The 15,367-nt window shown below is 55.0% G+C and overlaps 1 protein-coding gene across 2 annotated transcripts in view; it reads left to right on the plus strand.

Moving 5' to 3' along the window:
* LTBP4 (latent transforming growth factor beta binding protein 4) overlaps nucleotides 1–14,551 on the plus strand; it is a 29,890-nt gene extending 15,339 nt beyond the window's left edge. For both annotated transcript variants that reach the window (XM_047789185.1, XM_047789186.1), the window contains 15 exons: nucleotides 334–462; nucleotides 711–836; nucleotides 1,590–1,712; nucleotides 1,942–2,073; nucleotides 3,919–4,050; nucleotides 4,130–4,255; nucleotides 6,120–6,266; nucleotides 7,835–8,101; nucleotides 8,634–8,705; nucleotides 8,995–9,123; nucleotides 9,334–9,480; nucleotides 10,970–11,122; nucleotides 12,029–12,409; nucleotides 12,789–12,941; nucleotides 14,137–14,551. In XM_047789185.1, coding sequence (XP_047645141.1) covers nucleotides 334–462; nucleotides 711–836; nucleotides 1,590–1,712; nucleotides 1,942–2,073; nucleotides 3,919–4,050; nucleotides 4,130–4,255; nucleotides 6,120–6,266; nucleotides 7,835–8,101; nucleotides 8,634–8,705; nucleotides 8,995–9,123; nucleotides 9,334–9,480; nucleotides 10,970–11,122; nucleotides 12,029–12,409; nucleotides 12,789–12,941; nucleotides 14,137–14,291 — 2,372 coding nt within the window. In that variant the 3' untranslated portion in view covers nucleotides 14,292–14,551. The remainder of the gene's footprint in view (nucleotides 1–333; nucleotides 463–710; nucleotides 837–1,589; nucleotides 1,713–1,941; nucleotides 2,074–3,918; nucleotides 4,051–4,129; nucleotides 4,256–6,119; nucleotides 6,267–7,834; nucleotides 8,102–8,633; nucleotides 8,706–8,994; nucleotides 9,124–9,333; nucleotides 9,481–10,969; nucleotides 11,123–12,028; nucleotides 12,410–12,788; nucleotides 12,942–14,136) is intronic.
* Nucleotides 14,552–15,367: the final 816 nt, after the last annotated feature.

Here is a 15,367-nt window from a genome sequence, read left to right on the forward strand (position 1 = left end):
CTTTCACTGTCCCTGCTGCTTCTCAAAGTCCCTTGCCCAGAGTCTGATTGGGTTCATGATCCTGGGCCCTCAGCTCTGGCCAGAGACGTTGACTCCCTGACACAGCAGAACCCTATCTAATGATTCTGGTTTATAATGATTGACCCCTTACCTTAATTAATCGTGGTCCCAGAATTAGAGAACCTTGGTCTCCCCTACCCATTTCTGCCATGGAGCCTTCACTTCAGATCCAACCCAAGACACTTCCCATCACCTCCTTCAGACCCCACTGCCCAAGGGGATCCTTGAGTGTTTCCTTAGACAGAACCCCTCCTGAAATTCCCTTTCCCACAGATGTGGACGAATGCAGTTCAGGCGCCTCCTGCGGCCCCCACGGCCACTGCACCAATACCGAAGGTTCCTTCCACTGCAGCTGCGAGCCAGGCTATCGCGTGCCATCTGGCCGGCCTGGGCCGTGCACAGGTAGGTGGGTGGGTGGAGTGGTGGATTGGGAGGGGAGGGGAGAAGTGCTGGAGAGCCTGGCAGTGACACGCAGCTTCCTGGACAAGGGGACTGTAGGTGGAGTTTAGAAACCTGCCTTGGGGTTCCTGTGGTGGCCCAACGGGTATCCATGAGGGTGTGGGACGGGGATGGATGCTGCTTCGTAGGCGGGGCTTGGGTCTCAGGGGCGGGTCTGGTCACCCCGCAGCCTTATCTCTCATGTAACCTAGACGTGAACGAGTGCCTGGAGGGTGACTTTTGCTTCCCCCACGGCGAGTGCCTCAACACCGACGGCTCCTTTGCCTGTACTTGTGCCCCCGGCTACCGACCTGGACCCCGCGGATCCTCTTGCCTCGGTCGGTAACCAAGCTGGGCCTGGAAGGGAAAGGGTGGGCTTTATACTAGGAAAAGGCAGGTCAAGGAGAAGAGGGCGAAATAGGGAGTCTGAATTTTTCATTGTTTGTCTATTGTAGTTGATTTACAATATTCAATCAAGGGAGACCGATTTTTTTTTCTGCTTTTTTTTTTTTTTTTTTTTTTTTTTTTTGGTTTTTAGGGCCGCACCTGCGGCATATGGAGGTTTCCAGGCTAGGGGTCCAATCAGAGGTCCAGCTGCCAGCCTATGCTACGGTCATAGCAACGCAAGATCCGAGCTGTGTTTGCGACCTACACCACAGCTCAAGGCAACGCCATATCCTTAACCCAATGAGCGAGGCCAGGGATCAAACCTGCCACCTCATGGTGCCTAGTCGGATTCGTTTCCGCTGCGCCACAACGGGAACTCCAAGGAAGTCCGAATTTTTGACCACGGTCTTAAGGCACCATGGAAGCGGGAGCGGGATCTCCTGGAGTTGACTGTGGAGGGCTGGTGGAGCTGGGAGAGGAAGGGGGAAAGGGCAGCGTTTGCATAAACTGGGCTGTGAATGAAAAGGACCGAGCGAAACCCCTTGGAGAGGTGGGGCCGGCGGGAGAGGGCGGAGCCTAAGGCAGGTGGGGAAGGCGCCAAGGTCCACGAGTCCGAGAGGCGGGGAAAGGGCGGTGGAGGGGCGTGGCCTGAAATGTTCAGCCGAGAAGGAGGTGGGCCTGTGGTTTCCGGCCTTGCCCCGCAGACGTGGACGAGTGCAGCGAGGAGGACCTCTGCCAGAGCGGCATCTGCACCAACACCGACGGCTCTTTCGAGTGCGTCTGTCCTCCGGGACACCGCGCGGGCCCGGACCTCGCCTCCTGCCTCGGTGAGAGGCCCCGCCCCGGCCTTGCCCCCTCGCCCCGCGGTCTCCGGGTCTCGCGCACGTCTCCCTTCCCCGCTGCTCTTCCGCTGCTGCCTCCCTTCTCATTTCCTTCGCCTCCCTCTTTCCCCTGGACTCTCGTCTCCCTTCCTTGACTCCTCCCCACGCCCGTTTTTCTCCTTTCCCTCCCCGCCTCCCTCGCTTCCCCCATCTGATTGCCTGTCTCCGCCGTCAGACATCGACGAATGTCGGGAGCGGGGCCCAGCCTTGTGCGGGTCCCAGCGTTGTGAAAATTCCCCCGGCTCCTACCGCTGTGTCCGTGACTGTGACCCTGGCTACCACGCGGGCCCTGAGGGCACCTGTGACGGTGAGACCACTGCCCCTCCCCCCCACGAAGAGTTGCTGAAATTGACTCTCTTGGGAACTAAGGAGAGGCTCCAGGCCCCACGAACTTGGCGGGGAGAGAAAGGGCTCCTAACCAATGCAGATGGGGAAGACGTTCCTATCAGGAAACAAGCCAAGCCTTGCTTCCAGAAGCCCCATGCCCCTCTGGGCTCCAGAACAGTCCACATTTCAGACTATACCCCCAGTTCGACATCTAACAGTAAGAGCCTGAGGCATATGGAAGTTCCCAGGCTAGGGGTCAAATCAGAGCTGTATCTGCCAGCCTACATCACAGCTCCTGGCAACGCTAGATCCTTAACCCACTGAGCAAGGTCAGGAATAGAACCTACATCCTCATGGATACTAGGCAGGCACCTTACCGCTGAGCCACAATGGGAAGGAACTTTACCACTTATTCTGTTTCCTCCAAAGACAGTCAACCCTGGCTGTCCTGGGCCCCATCCTTTCCCAGTGAGCAATTCCAAGGTTTCTCCAAGCTCTGATCCCTGCCCACTTGAGCTCCGCCCTTCCAAGTTCGGTTCTCTTCAGATGCTGTCCTTTTCCACTCCTCAGACTTCTCCAGGCCTTGGGAAAGCATAGGCCCACTCCTTCTGGTCTCTGCTCTGCCTTCAGATGGCTCCTTGCCCACTCTTCTCATTCTGCATGGGTTCCCACCCCTCACCTCTCATCCCCCCTGCGCCATCCCCCCACCAGGCTTCAGCAGGGTACTTACTGACCAGGACAGGAGGACAGGACTAATCGAAGATTTTAGGGGTGGGGGTGTACAGATGGTGGAACATGTGAAGTGACTGTAGGCTGCCTGTGGCTCTCAGGTTGCCAGACCTCTAATTCATGGAAACCTAGTTTCATGGGGCCTCATTCATTAATCCCACAAGAAATCATTAAGCACTGATTGTGTGTGACAGTGACAGCAGAACAGGCAAAGCATCAAACAAAATCCCTGTCTTTGTGGAGGTGACATCCTAGGGGGAGAGACACACCATCAATACATAAATAAATTCAAGATTCAGGAGTTCCCGTCGTGGCGCAGTGGTTAACGAATCCGACTAGGAACCATGAGGTTGTGGGTTCGGTCCCTGCCCTTGCTCATTGGGTTAATGATCCGGCGTTGCCGTGAGCTGTGGTGTAGGTTGCAGACGCGGCTCGGATCCCGCGTTGCTGTGGCTCTGGCATAGGCCGGTGGCTACAGCTCTGATTTGACCCCTAGCCTGGGAACCTCCATATGCCGCGTGAGCGGCCCAAAGAAATAGCAAAAAGACAAAAAAAAAAAGATTCATTTAGCAAACAGTTTGGGGGCACCTACTGTGTGTCAGGCACTGCTCTACACCTTGGGGATACAGCGAGGAATAAGACAGACACAAATCCTTGCCAACGTGGCATTCGCATTCTAGGGAGGTGACCGTTGGCTTACCAATAAATACATGGATATGATATAATGTCCAATTTAAGAAGGAAAGTAAAGCAGGATAAAGGAACAGAGATGACAGGGCAGTAGGGGTGGGCGCCCTAGGGAGGGCTTGCCTTAGACATTTGAGTGAAGTGAGGGGGCCATGCTAAGTGAGGGAAGAGTATTCCTGACAAAGGGAACAGCCAGTGCAAAGGCCCTGAGGTGCGGCCGTGCTTAGGCTGAGAAATGATGATGAGGCCTTAAGAGTGATCAAAGCTTGTTGACCTTTAGAAGCTCAAACTCCTAGAATAGCAGATCCAGAGACCTCTCAGTCATGGAGACTGGAAGTGGCATCAGGAACCTGTGAAGCCAGGCCTGTGACACCCTCACCTTCCATGCCCCCTCCCCACTCTTCTGCAGATGTCGACGAGTGCCAGGAATATGGCCCGGCGATTTGTGGAGCCCAGCGCTGTGAGAATACCCCGGGCTCCTACCGCTGCACACCAGCCTGTGATCCCGGCTACCAGCCCACGCCCGGAGGCGGATGCCAGGGTGGGTGTCCCGAGGGCAGTGGGTGAGATGTGCAGGGTACACACATTCCAGCAATGGTCTGACTGTCTGGTGGTTGCAGATGTGGACGAATGCCGGAACCGATCCTTCTGTGGGGCCCATGCCGTGTGTCAGAACCTGCCTGGCTCCTTCCAGTGCCTCTGTGACCAGGGCTACGAGGGGGCGCGGGACGGGCGTCACTGCGTGGGTACGGGGCTCCAGGGGGTGGGTGGGGCCCGAGGGTGGGGAAGAGGTTGGTCAGGCCCTGCTCCTCTATAGGTCTGAATGCATGTAAATTTTAGGGGGATGAAATTTAGATCTTGGAATATAAGGTCATCTTCATGTGAATCAGAAGCCCCTATTCATTCAGATTTTATTTTGGGCATCCTTTAAAAATTCATGTGTAAAACTACACGAATCTTTTTTTTTTCCTTTTAGTGCTGCACCTTCCACATATGGATGTTCCCAGGCTTAGGGGTCTAATCGGAGCTGCAGCTGCCAGCCTCTACCACAGCCACAGCCACAGCCACAGCAATGCAGGATCCAAGCCACATCTGCGACCTACACCATAGCTCAGGGCAATGCCAGATCCTTAACCCACTGAGCGAGGCCAAGGATTGAACCCAGATCCTCATGGATATTAGCCGGGTTGGTAACCCACTGAGCCACAATAGGAACTCCAAAAGTACACTAATCTTAAGCGTACATAAACATTATGTTTTTACCAACATTTTGTAAGGAAATTTTCCAAACATACAGCAAGTTAAAAGACCTGGAGAATGAACATCTACATGCCTGCGATTTATATTCTATTATTATCATTTTATTATACTTGCTGCTTCTTCACATATCTTTCCATTAATCCACCTAATTTTTTGGATAGATTTAAAATTAAATTGCAGGTGTCAATGTACTTCCCCCTGGGAGTTCTTTTGTGGTGCAGTGGGTTAAGGATCTGGCATCACTGCAATGGCTTGGGTTGATGCTGTGGCTCGGGTACCACCCCTGGGCTGGGGAACTTCCACATGCTGCAGGCGCAGCCTATATATTTATATACATACACAGATGTACACACATATATGCATATGTATATATGTGTGTGTATACACATATATGTATATAAATATGTATATAAACATATATATATATCTCCCCCTAAATTCTTCAGTGCATAATGCATATCATTAATCAGAGTTCAATGTGTTTACAGATAGTTTTATTTGAGGTTTAATTTACATACAATGAAATGCATGAGGCTTAATTATACATTCTTTTAGGTTTTTTGTTTTGTTTTATTTTGTTTTGTTTCTCCTTTTAGTGCTGCACTCGAGGCATATGGAGGTTCCCAGGCTAAGGGTCAAATCGGAGCTGTGGCTGCTGGCCTACACCACAGCCACAGCAATGCAGGATCCAAGCCTTGTCTGTGACCTACACCACAACTCACGGCAACGCCAGATCCTTAACCCCCTGAGCAAGGCTAGGGATCAAATCTGTGTCCTCATGGATGCTAGTCGGATTCATTTCCACTGAGCCACTACGTAAACTCCTCTTTTAGTTTTAACAAATGCAAACACATCAGGCTTTATTTCTTTATCTTTGAAGGGAATTAAAACTGTGAGGTCCTGGGAAATATTTGAACTTCAGGCATACGTGGATCCAGGAATTGTAACAAGGCTACTGCCTCCCAGCTCTGCTTCCCTCTATTGCATTTATTTTCAGGCAGATTCTCTTTTCCCAATGACAAAAGTGGCCCGAGTTAGCATCCCTTTTTCCATATTTCTAGAACAAGTCCCAGAACTAGCTTTGATTGGCCCAGTTTGGTCACTGCCTGTCTCTGAACCTGAGAAAGGCAGCAATCTGCTTGGCCTGTTCAAAACACGTGGGTGAAAATGAAGGCGCAGAGGACTCCCCAGGGGAGTTCAGGGCTTGTTTCCTTCCAGAAGATAAGCAGATGATGGGATTCGGGCCACTAAAAGTACCCATTACACTTGAAAGCTCAGATTTTTAGGCTGATGGGATCCCAGAGGTTTACAACCACTGACTCCCTCTTCCCTGTTTTCTCCCACTCACAGATGTAAATGAATGTGAAACATTACAGGGTGTGTGTGGAGCTGCCCTGTGTGAGAACGTGGAAGGCTCCTTCCTCTGTGTCTGCCCCAACAGCCCTGAGGAGTTTGACCCCATGACTGGGCGCTGTGTTCCCCCTCGGACTTCTGCTGGTGAGACTAAGATCAGTGTCTACTTAATTGATGGCTGCTGGCCCTGCAGAAACATAACAGGGTCTCACCATTCCTGATGTGGACAGAGGCCATCAGCTAAATGCCATGGTTTTAAACAACAAAAACTTCAGAATACATGAATCAACCTGGCTGTGAGACTCAGTGTCAGGAGAGCCAGATTCCTTTATCCAACACACATGCACTGTGTTTAGGCCCTATCCTGGGCACTGAGGACACGGTAGTGACCAGCGAAGACCACTCGGTCTTCAAGGGGCTCACAATCCAGTGGGGGCAGATAGCAGTATAACCTGATGGTGACAACCCTGAGAAATCAGGACTGGGACAGAGGCGGCATGGGCCAGAGGGAACAAGCCTGAGATGGGAAAGGCTAGGGGGTGGTAGGAATGCAGAGGAGGTGCCTCCCCAGCCTTCAAGGAGAGTTAGGGAGGGCTTCCTGTAGGAGGGGATGTCTGAACTGAGAGCAGCAGGATGAGTAGAAATGAGCCAGGCAGAGTGGATGAGGGAGGGCAGTCGGGGCCAAGACTAAGATGAAGGCAAAGGTCTGGCAAGGGCAGAGAGGACCTGATGTGTCTGCAGGACTGACATTAGTTCAGAGTGACAAGCTTTATCAAGGGACGGGGTGGGGCGACATGAGGCCACAGAAGGAGGCAGGCACCAGATCACACTGACTCGCTGTGGTCAGGAAGCTGGACTTTTCTCGAGGGCGCTCCGGAAAGATTCTGAGCAGGAGACGGGGATAGTCAGGCTTTGAAACTTCCTCTGGCTGCCAAGTGAGGGATCGGAGGGGGTGACCCTGGGGGGCTGGGACCTGCACAGACAGGACAGGGCTGGACCAAGGCAGGGGCCATGGGAGGGGGCAGATGGGAGAGGGACTCAGGAGGCCAAGTGGACCGGCTGTGGGGCTGGGGCTGCCTGGGTGGGGGAGAGGTGTCTAGGTTTGGGTATGAGGATCTGAGGCCAGTTAGGGACACGTTGCATGGGAGGCCCCAGGGAAGCATCCAGGAGGCCAGGGAAATCCCGTCTTCTCCTGCTTGGACGGCAGCCGGGATGATGGGCCAGACTCCTGGGAGAAGGAGGTGGGGAGGCAGGAGGTGTGGAAATGAGAGGACGAGTTCCCTTTGTGGCTCAGTGGGTTAAGAACCCGACATAGTGTCCTCAAGGATGCGGGTTTGATCCCTGGCCTCGCTCAGTGGGTTAAGGATCCAGCATTACTGCGAGCTGTGGCACAGGTCACAGGTGGGACTTGGATCTGGTGTGACTGTGGCTGTGGCATAGGCTGGCAGCTGGAGCTCCGTTTGGGTCCCTAGCCTGGGAACTTCCATATGCTGTGGGTGCAGCCGTGTAAAAAAAGAAAGAAAGGAAAAGAAAAAAAAAGAAAAGAAATGAGAGATGAGAATGGGAGAGAGACAGTGATAGATGGTGAGAGCTGTGAAGTCTGGTTCTGCCACTAATGGCTGGGGGGACCTCTGGGCCTCAGTCTCCCGAGCCATAACGTAGGGGCTGGAGGCTCAGGCCACACACTGTGCTAAAGCCCCTTGTCCCCCCAGGCTCATTCACAGGCTCACAGCCCCATGCACCTGCTAGCCACAGTCTGCCAGCAAGGCCACCCCCACCAGCCCCTCCCCGCCGACCCAGCCCACCTAGGCAGGGCCCTGTGGGCAGCGGGCGCCGGGAGTGCTACTTTGACACAGCGGCTCCGGATGCATGTGACAACATCCTGGCTCGGAACGTGACATGGCAGGAGTGCTGCTGCACTGTGGGTGAGGGCTGGGGCAGTGGCTGCCGCATCCAGCAGTGCCCAAGCATGGAGACAGGTAGGCATATGGGCCACTGGGTGGATGCAGGGCTGAGGGTTTGGGTACAAACAGGTGGGCATGGGACAATGACAAGGGACACATTTGGACACGGGGCTGAGATGCCAGTATTGCATGGGCAAGAGTGAGCTGCCAGGAGTTCCCCTTGTGGCCCAGAAGAAAAGAATCCAACTAGTATCCATGAGGACGCAGGTTCAGTGGGTTAAGGATCCAGCGCTGCTGGATGTGGTGTAGGTCACAGACACGGCTCAGATCCCACGTTGCTGTGGCTGTGGTATGGGCCAGCAGCTACACAGTTTCTGTGGCTGTGGCGTAGGCCCATAGTTCCCCTAGCCTGGGAACTTCCATATGCTGCAGGCAGGGCCCTAAAAAGCAAAAAAAAAGAAAAAAAGAGTGAGCTGCCAGCCAGGAGGTGGACGTGAGGCCAAGTGGATACAGACAGGCACAGGGGCTGAAGGGTGGCCATGGGCAAGAAGGCACAAGCAGGGACTGGCACAAGGGTGCCTGGCCTCAGCTTTGTCTCTGTGTGCAGCCGAGTACCAGTCACTGTGTCCCCATGGCCGGGGCTACCTGGCGCCCAGTGGAGACCCGAGCCTCCGGAGAGGTAAGGCCCACCCACCCTCAGCCCCCAGGAGCAGCTGTCACCCTGTCTCTGTTTTCTTTATTTCTGTCTCTCACCCTGTTTCTCCATCTCCCTCATCCCATCCCTATCTTCTGTCTCAGTCTCCATCTCCCTCTGCCTCTACCTCAGAGTTGCTATCGCCATCTCTCTGGCTTTCCCTTCCCTGACCGTGCCTGGCAGCCCAGCACTCCCCCCATCCCGCCCACCCCACAACCTGGCCCGCCCCCATCTCTCTTGGTGGGGGTCGCGCCTCTGACCATCCTTCCCGCAGACGTGGACGAGTGTCAGCTCTTCCGAGACCAAGTGTGCAAGAGCGGTGTGTGCGTGAACACGGCCCCAGGCTACTCGTGTTATTGCAGCAATGGCTACTACTATCACGCCCAGCGACTGGAGTGCATTGGTACGAGCCCCTACCCCGCCTGGGACTCCCCTCGACCCTTGGCCACGCCAGCTCCTCCCTGGAATGTGGCCACCACCAGCAGGAAGTCCTTCCTGGAGTCTAGACTCCATCTGTCACACCGTCAGCGCACCGGGGCCGGGGGGTGGGGTGGGGGAAGAGAAAGGGGAGAGGGCTGCTTCTTAATCACGCCCTCCCTCCATGCCTCCCTAGATAATGACGAGTGTGCGGACGAGGAACCAGCCTGTGAGGGCGGCCGCTGCGTCAACACCATAGGCTCTTATCACTGCACGTGCGAGCCCCCACTGGTGCTGGACGGCTCGCGGCGCCGCTGCGTCTCCAACGAGAGCCAGAGCCTCGGTAACCCCGCCCCCGGGCCCGCCCCGCCCCGCGATTAGCCCCACCCCGTCCTGCTCCTGGTGTGGGCTCTCTGCCTCAGCTTGGCCTCAAGCCCCGCACCCAGGCCCCGCCCCGCGCACGTGGCTCAGCCACGCCCCTTCACGCCCCATTTAGCCTCGGGTTTAGGTGCTTGGCTCTGGGGCGAGGGGCCAGCTGGTCTGGTTAAAGGCGAAGGTTGTATTTTACTTCATTTTTTATTTTTTGGTCTTCTTGCCGTTTCTCTGGCCGCTCCCGCGGCATATGGAGGTTCCCAGGCTAGGGATCGAGTCGGAGCTGTAGCTACCTGCCTACAACACAGCTCACAGCAACGCCAGATCCTTAACCCACTGAGCAAGGCCAGGGATCTAACCCTCGACCTCATGGTTCCTAGTCGGATTCGTTAACCCCTGAGCCACGACGGGAACTCCAAGGCGAAGGTTTTAGAAGAGACTCAGTGCCATTTGCTGGGCCCTGTGTACATGTTGCTGTGTTGCTCATCGCCTGTTGGACTCCAGCTCCTTTCTGCACATTGGGTGGAAAGGCAATAGCCCCTACCTTATGTGAGGCTGTGAGGAATTTTATTTTTAGGGACAGAATGGGATCTGATCTTACTAAGTGCTAAAAGCCTGCCTCCTGTTATTTCCATGTGTGTCTCTGTCTCTTTGCCTCTCTCTGTGGGATTCTGTCTTGAGGCTTTCCTCTGAACTTTTGACACTCCCTGCATCTGTCTTTGCTTTTAGGTCTGTTTCTGCATCTTTGCTTTCCTGTGGTTTGTTGAGTCTGCCAGCCAGGGTGTTTGTCTCTATTTCTTTGGGTCCTTTCTGTCTTTTTGCCCACTCACCCAAACTCTCTTCTCCCATTTCCTTTTCCTAAGACATCCTCCCACACCCCCAAGTTCCCTCGAGGCTTTGTTCAAACAATGCTCTGAGGAGTTCCAGTTGTGGCTCGGTGGAAATGAATCCGACTAGGAACTATGAGGTTTCAGGTTCGATCCCTGGCCTCACTTAGTGGGTTAAGGATCTGGTGTTGCCGTGAGCTGTAGTGTGTAGGTTGCAGATGCAGCTCAGATCCCGTGTGGCGTAGGCCAGCAGCTGTAGCTCCGATTAGACCCCTAGCCTGGGAATCTTCACATGCTGCTAGTGCGGCCCTAAAAAGCAAAACAAAAAACAAACAAACAAATAAAAAAAACAATGCTGAGAGGAAAAGCAACTGCCCTGGGTCACAGGACCCTCCAGAAGCCAGGCTTGGATAGAATCCTCCCCTCAGACCCTATCTCCCTCCTAGTGTCAGACGCAGCCCTGTACTCACCTGAGCTACTGCAGAGGACTTCTGGGAGTCAGGGCACAGCTGATGAAAAGGATTCGGTGACAGGCAGAGGGTGGCTGGGCCACTCCAGCATGGGAGGAGATCAGAAGCCTTTGGAAGGACATGTGCGTCTTCCCGCCTTGACGCCTGCTGTCTCTGCCCTCAGACGACAATCTGGGAGTGTGCTGGCAGGAAGTGGGGGCCGACCTCGTGTGCAGTCATCCTCGTCTCGATCGCCAGGCCACCTACACAGAGTGCTGCTGCCTCTATGGAGAGGCCTGGGGCATGGACTGTGCCCTCTGCCCCGCCCAGGACTCAGGTACTGCCACCTGCTTGAGCCACATTCAGAGACCCTGGCCCTCGGGCTCCAAATCCAGGCCCTCAGAGTCCCAGTCTTAGGCTCCAAGATCTCCCAAACTTGGCCCCTCAGACCCCTGTGTCCCAGCCAATCCCTAAATCTCGGTCCCTGAGACCCCAAGTCACAACCCAAAGACCTCCAAGCATCAACCACAGAAACCCCAAGGCCTGACTCAGCAGGTCCCACAGTTCCAGTCCCATAGGGCCCTGAGGTCTAGTCTCGCAAACCCTCAGCTCCTGGTCCCCACAACCCCAAGACAGCCCATGAGACCCCCTCCCCCAAATCCTAGACCTTTCGACCACAAATACTGGTTGCTTAGATCCTGCCATCCTGGCCACAGACTCACGCACCTCCAAGTCCTAGTGGCTTAGAAACCCACACCCAGGCGCCTAAGAAGCCAACATGCAGCACTAGAGATTCCCACATCTTGGGTCTTAAAAGCCCTGAGTCCCCCAATCCTCAGCTCTTGGGAAACCAGTGCCAGCCCTGTGTCCCTGGTCCTCTGACCTTTCTCCCATGCATCCTGATCCCTCCAGCAGCCCCCCCAATACTTCCCAGTCCTCATCCCTAAAACACCTCCATCCCATTGTCCCTAGCCCTAGATCCCATGGGTTCTCAGATTCCAGCACAGGGACCCTGATTTCTAGCTGCAGTCCTAAGTACTCCTGATCCCAGCGCCTTGGAATCCCAGTCTCAGAGACCTTCGGTCCTGGCTCCAGAACCCCTGGTCCCAACCCTGCAATCCCAGCCCCCTCATTTGAAGCCCAAGGTCCTCTCCACCCTCTCTTCAGGGCTCCTTTTCCCCAAGGGGTTTGGGAGTGGGTGGTGAAGCAAGGGCTGATTGTTAGGCTTGGCTCCTGTTGGCAGATGACTTTGAGGCCCTGTGCAATGTGCTGCGCCCCCCTGCCTATGGACCCCCGCGGCCAGGTGGCTTTGGACTCCCCTACGAGTATGGCCTGGACCTAGGTCCACCTTACCAGGGCCTTCCCTATGGACCTGAGTTGTACCCACCACCCGTCCTACCCTATGACCCCTACCCTCCCCCGCCTGGGCCCTTCGCCCGCCGGGAGGCCCCCTACGGGACGCCACCCTTTGACATGCCTGACTTTGAGGACGATGGTGGCCCCTATGGTGAATCTGAGGCTCCTGGTCCACCCGGCCCGGGCACCCGCTGGCGCTACCGGTCCCGGGACACTCGTGGCTCCTTCCCAGAGCCTGAGGAGTCACCTGAAGGTGGAAGCTATGCTGGTGAGTACTGAGGACCGAGTCATGGGGACCAAGATGAGGCATGAAGTGTGCAGAGATGGATATAAGGAAAGGGGTGGGGGGAGAGACAGAAACATAGAGAAGCTGGGGGAGATGGGCTCAGGGAGATGGGGGGTCACAGGTAGCGGTGAAGAGAGCGACGGAGAGCAGGGATGGAGAGGAATGCAGACATCCCCGAAGACCCACGGAGAAAGTTGCCGACAGAGGGAAAGCTAGCGAGAGCCAGCAACTTAAACATCCCGGCCTCCATGGCGCCCCCATGGGCGAGTTTAGTAGGCGGGGAGCGGGGGTGGGGCAGCGAGGAGGCATAAGGGATGGAAGGCTGAGACCTGAACCTCAGGGGTCCCCGCGCTCTCCGTAGGCTCCCGGGCTGGCGCCTACGAGGGGCTGGAGGCCGAAGAGTGCGGGATCCTGGACGGCTGCGCCCATGGCCGCTGCGTGCGTGTCCCCGAGGGCTTCACCTGTGACTGCTTCGACGGCTACCGCCTGGACATAACCCGCATGGCCTGCGTTGGTGAGGGGCAGGCCAGGGCCAGCACGGGGTGGGGGTTGTGAGAGAGGGCAGGAGCCTTTACTAGAGGGTCATCGGGGACATCAAGGAGACCAGCCAGCGCGGGGGGCGGGCCGAGGTGGGGAGCAGAAAGTAATTCTTGCTCGGGGATGGGGCTGGGCTTGAAGCGGTTGGAAGGGTAGAAATCTGCAGGTGTGTTTTCTAGGGACTCCCAGGGCTACTTTGGGCAATTTACTTGACCTCTCTGAAGAACTTTTACAGGCTTCCCGTCTGTAGAATGGGAATATGAATCCTGTCTGCCTAGTTTAGACAATAGTAAAGGAGAGTGATTACAATCAAGCACTCCAGAGGAGTTGGATAGAATGCAGGCTCAGTCCAGCAGCTTGCTGTGTGACCCTGGACAGGTCACTGTCCTTTGCTCAGTTTTTCTCATCTGAAAAATAAGCATAGTCATAGAACGCATTTCATAGAGTTGTGAACCTTGATTTACAATGACAGTGAAGATTTCGTGTAAAGCAAAGCTCAGAAAAGAGAACTTAGTTCCTCAAAGTCTCACAGACAAGAAATAGCAAGGGGGCTGGGCACTCAGGGTCTTTAAGAGCTGATCTGAGAACCCATTTGGCATGGAGTTCCCTGGTGGGGCAGTGAGTTAAGGATCCAGCAGGTATCACTGCTGTGGCTCAGGTCACTGCTGTGGGACAGGTTCAGACCCTGGCCCGGGAACTTCTGTGTGCTATGGGCATTACCAAAAAAAAAAAAAAAAAAGTAAAAAAATAGAGAAAGAACCCACTGGGCAGAGTGTGGGCTTGTTGTGTGACAACAGGCAAGGGGCTTCCCCACACTGGGCCGCAGTTTGCACATACGTAAAATAGAATCACAATATCTACCTATAGGGTCATTGGGAGGATAAATACAATATGCTTAAAACTATGTCTGGCACAGAGCAAGCATTTATTGTTGTTATAGCATCATCAGTATTGTTTTCCTAACAAAAATCTAGTGACCTAGGGCCTACCATACCCATCTCACAGAACACAAAACTGAGGCAGAGGCCAGCAGGTAGTAGTAGCTGGATTCCACTCTAGCAGGAGCGTCAGCATTCACACGCCTCCGCACCAGGAGTCTCAGAGGCCAGGGAGGCGGGCCCCCAGGTCCCCAGTCCTGATCGGTGCTCCTGCTATGCCCCTCCTCTCCCCAGACATCAACGAGTGTGACGAGGCCGAGGCAGCCTCCCCGCTCTGCATCAACGCGCGCTGCGTCAACACCGACGGCTCCTTCCGCTGTATCTGCCGCCCAGGATTCGCGCCTTCGCACGAGCCGCATCACTGCACTCCCGCCAGGCCCCGGGCCTGAGCCTCAACAGCCCCGGCCGCCCACTCCGCGCCTGCGCACGAGGCCGTACGCGGGTCTCCGCTGCGCACACCATCCCGCCCGCTCGCGCGCATGCGCACAGGGATGCCGGCCCGGACGGAGAGGAGGGACTGGGGGACTGACAGACGGATAGAAGGAGCTCCCTTCCCACTGACGCTGCTGGCCCGTGCTTAGCCTACAGTCCCCTTCGCGTTCCAGCTCCATTTTATAAAAATTTTCCATTAAAGCCTACCTATTTTGTACTTTCTGCCTCGGCCTGCCTATGTTCCTCAAACTTTGGCTCAACAGTTCGTTCTTTGAGCCACTAACTTAAGCCACGTCTGCTCCTTCATTCTCATGCCTCTGTCGCTCGGTCTATCTTGGGCTCTGTTTTTCTCCTCTGTCCGTTTCTTTGAATGCTGTCTCTTGTCTTTCTGCCTGTTTTCTCACTAATTCTCCGTGTCTCTCTTTGTCTTTTAGTCTCTGTTTTTGCGTCTCTCTTTCCCTCTCTCTCTGTTTCATTACCTCTCTAATCTTGAGAGCGGCCATAACTCTGGGTTTTTCATACTCCTGACCCTCCCGATAAATCCTCCCTGTAGCTCCCTCTTTCCCCGGCGTGGAGCCCCAGAAAGGGATGGGATGAAACAGCCTCAGCCCCTGCTCAGGGCGCTGCCTCTGTTCTCAGCTACGGGGAACCACAAATGTCCCCTAATCCCTAAAGAAAAAAGCTTTTATGGGACAAGTGGGCCATGAGGAGGAGGTAACAACAGGAGTTCCTGGAGGGGCGCATCCAGACCTGCCCCTCGGGTTGGGATTTGCCTGTGGCAGAGCAGGGAATGGCAGCCCTGGTGGGTGGCCCAAGCAAGGACATGTGGAGGCGGGATTGAACTGTGTGTATGCTGGTAAAGAGCCCAGCTTGGATCCACCCCCACCCCAGTGGCCCCTGCCTACTTCCTGGCCATGTGGGGAATCCAAAGTGGTCTTCACAAAAAAAGAAAAAACAGCTTAGAAGGGCATAAACTCAGAGGGGGAGCTCACTGGCGCCAAAACAAAACAATACCAAAGACTACCTGAGGGCA

The sequence above is a fragment of the Phacochoerus africanus genome, chromosome 8 (genome assembly GCF_016906955.1).
Source record: "Phacochoerus africanus isolate WHEZ1 chromosome 8, ROS_Pafr_v1, whole genome shotgun sequence".
Classification (NCBI taxonomy): Eukaryota; Metazoa; Chordata; class Mammalia; order Artiodactyla; family Suidae; genus Phacochoerus; species Phacochoerus africanus.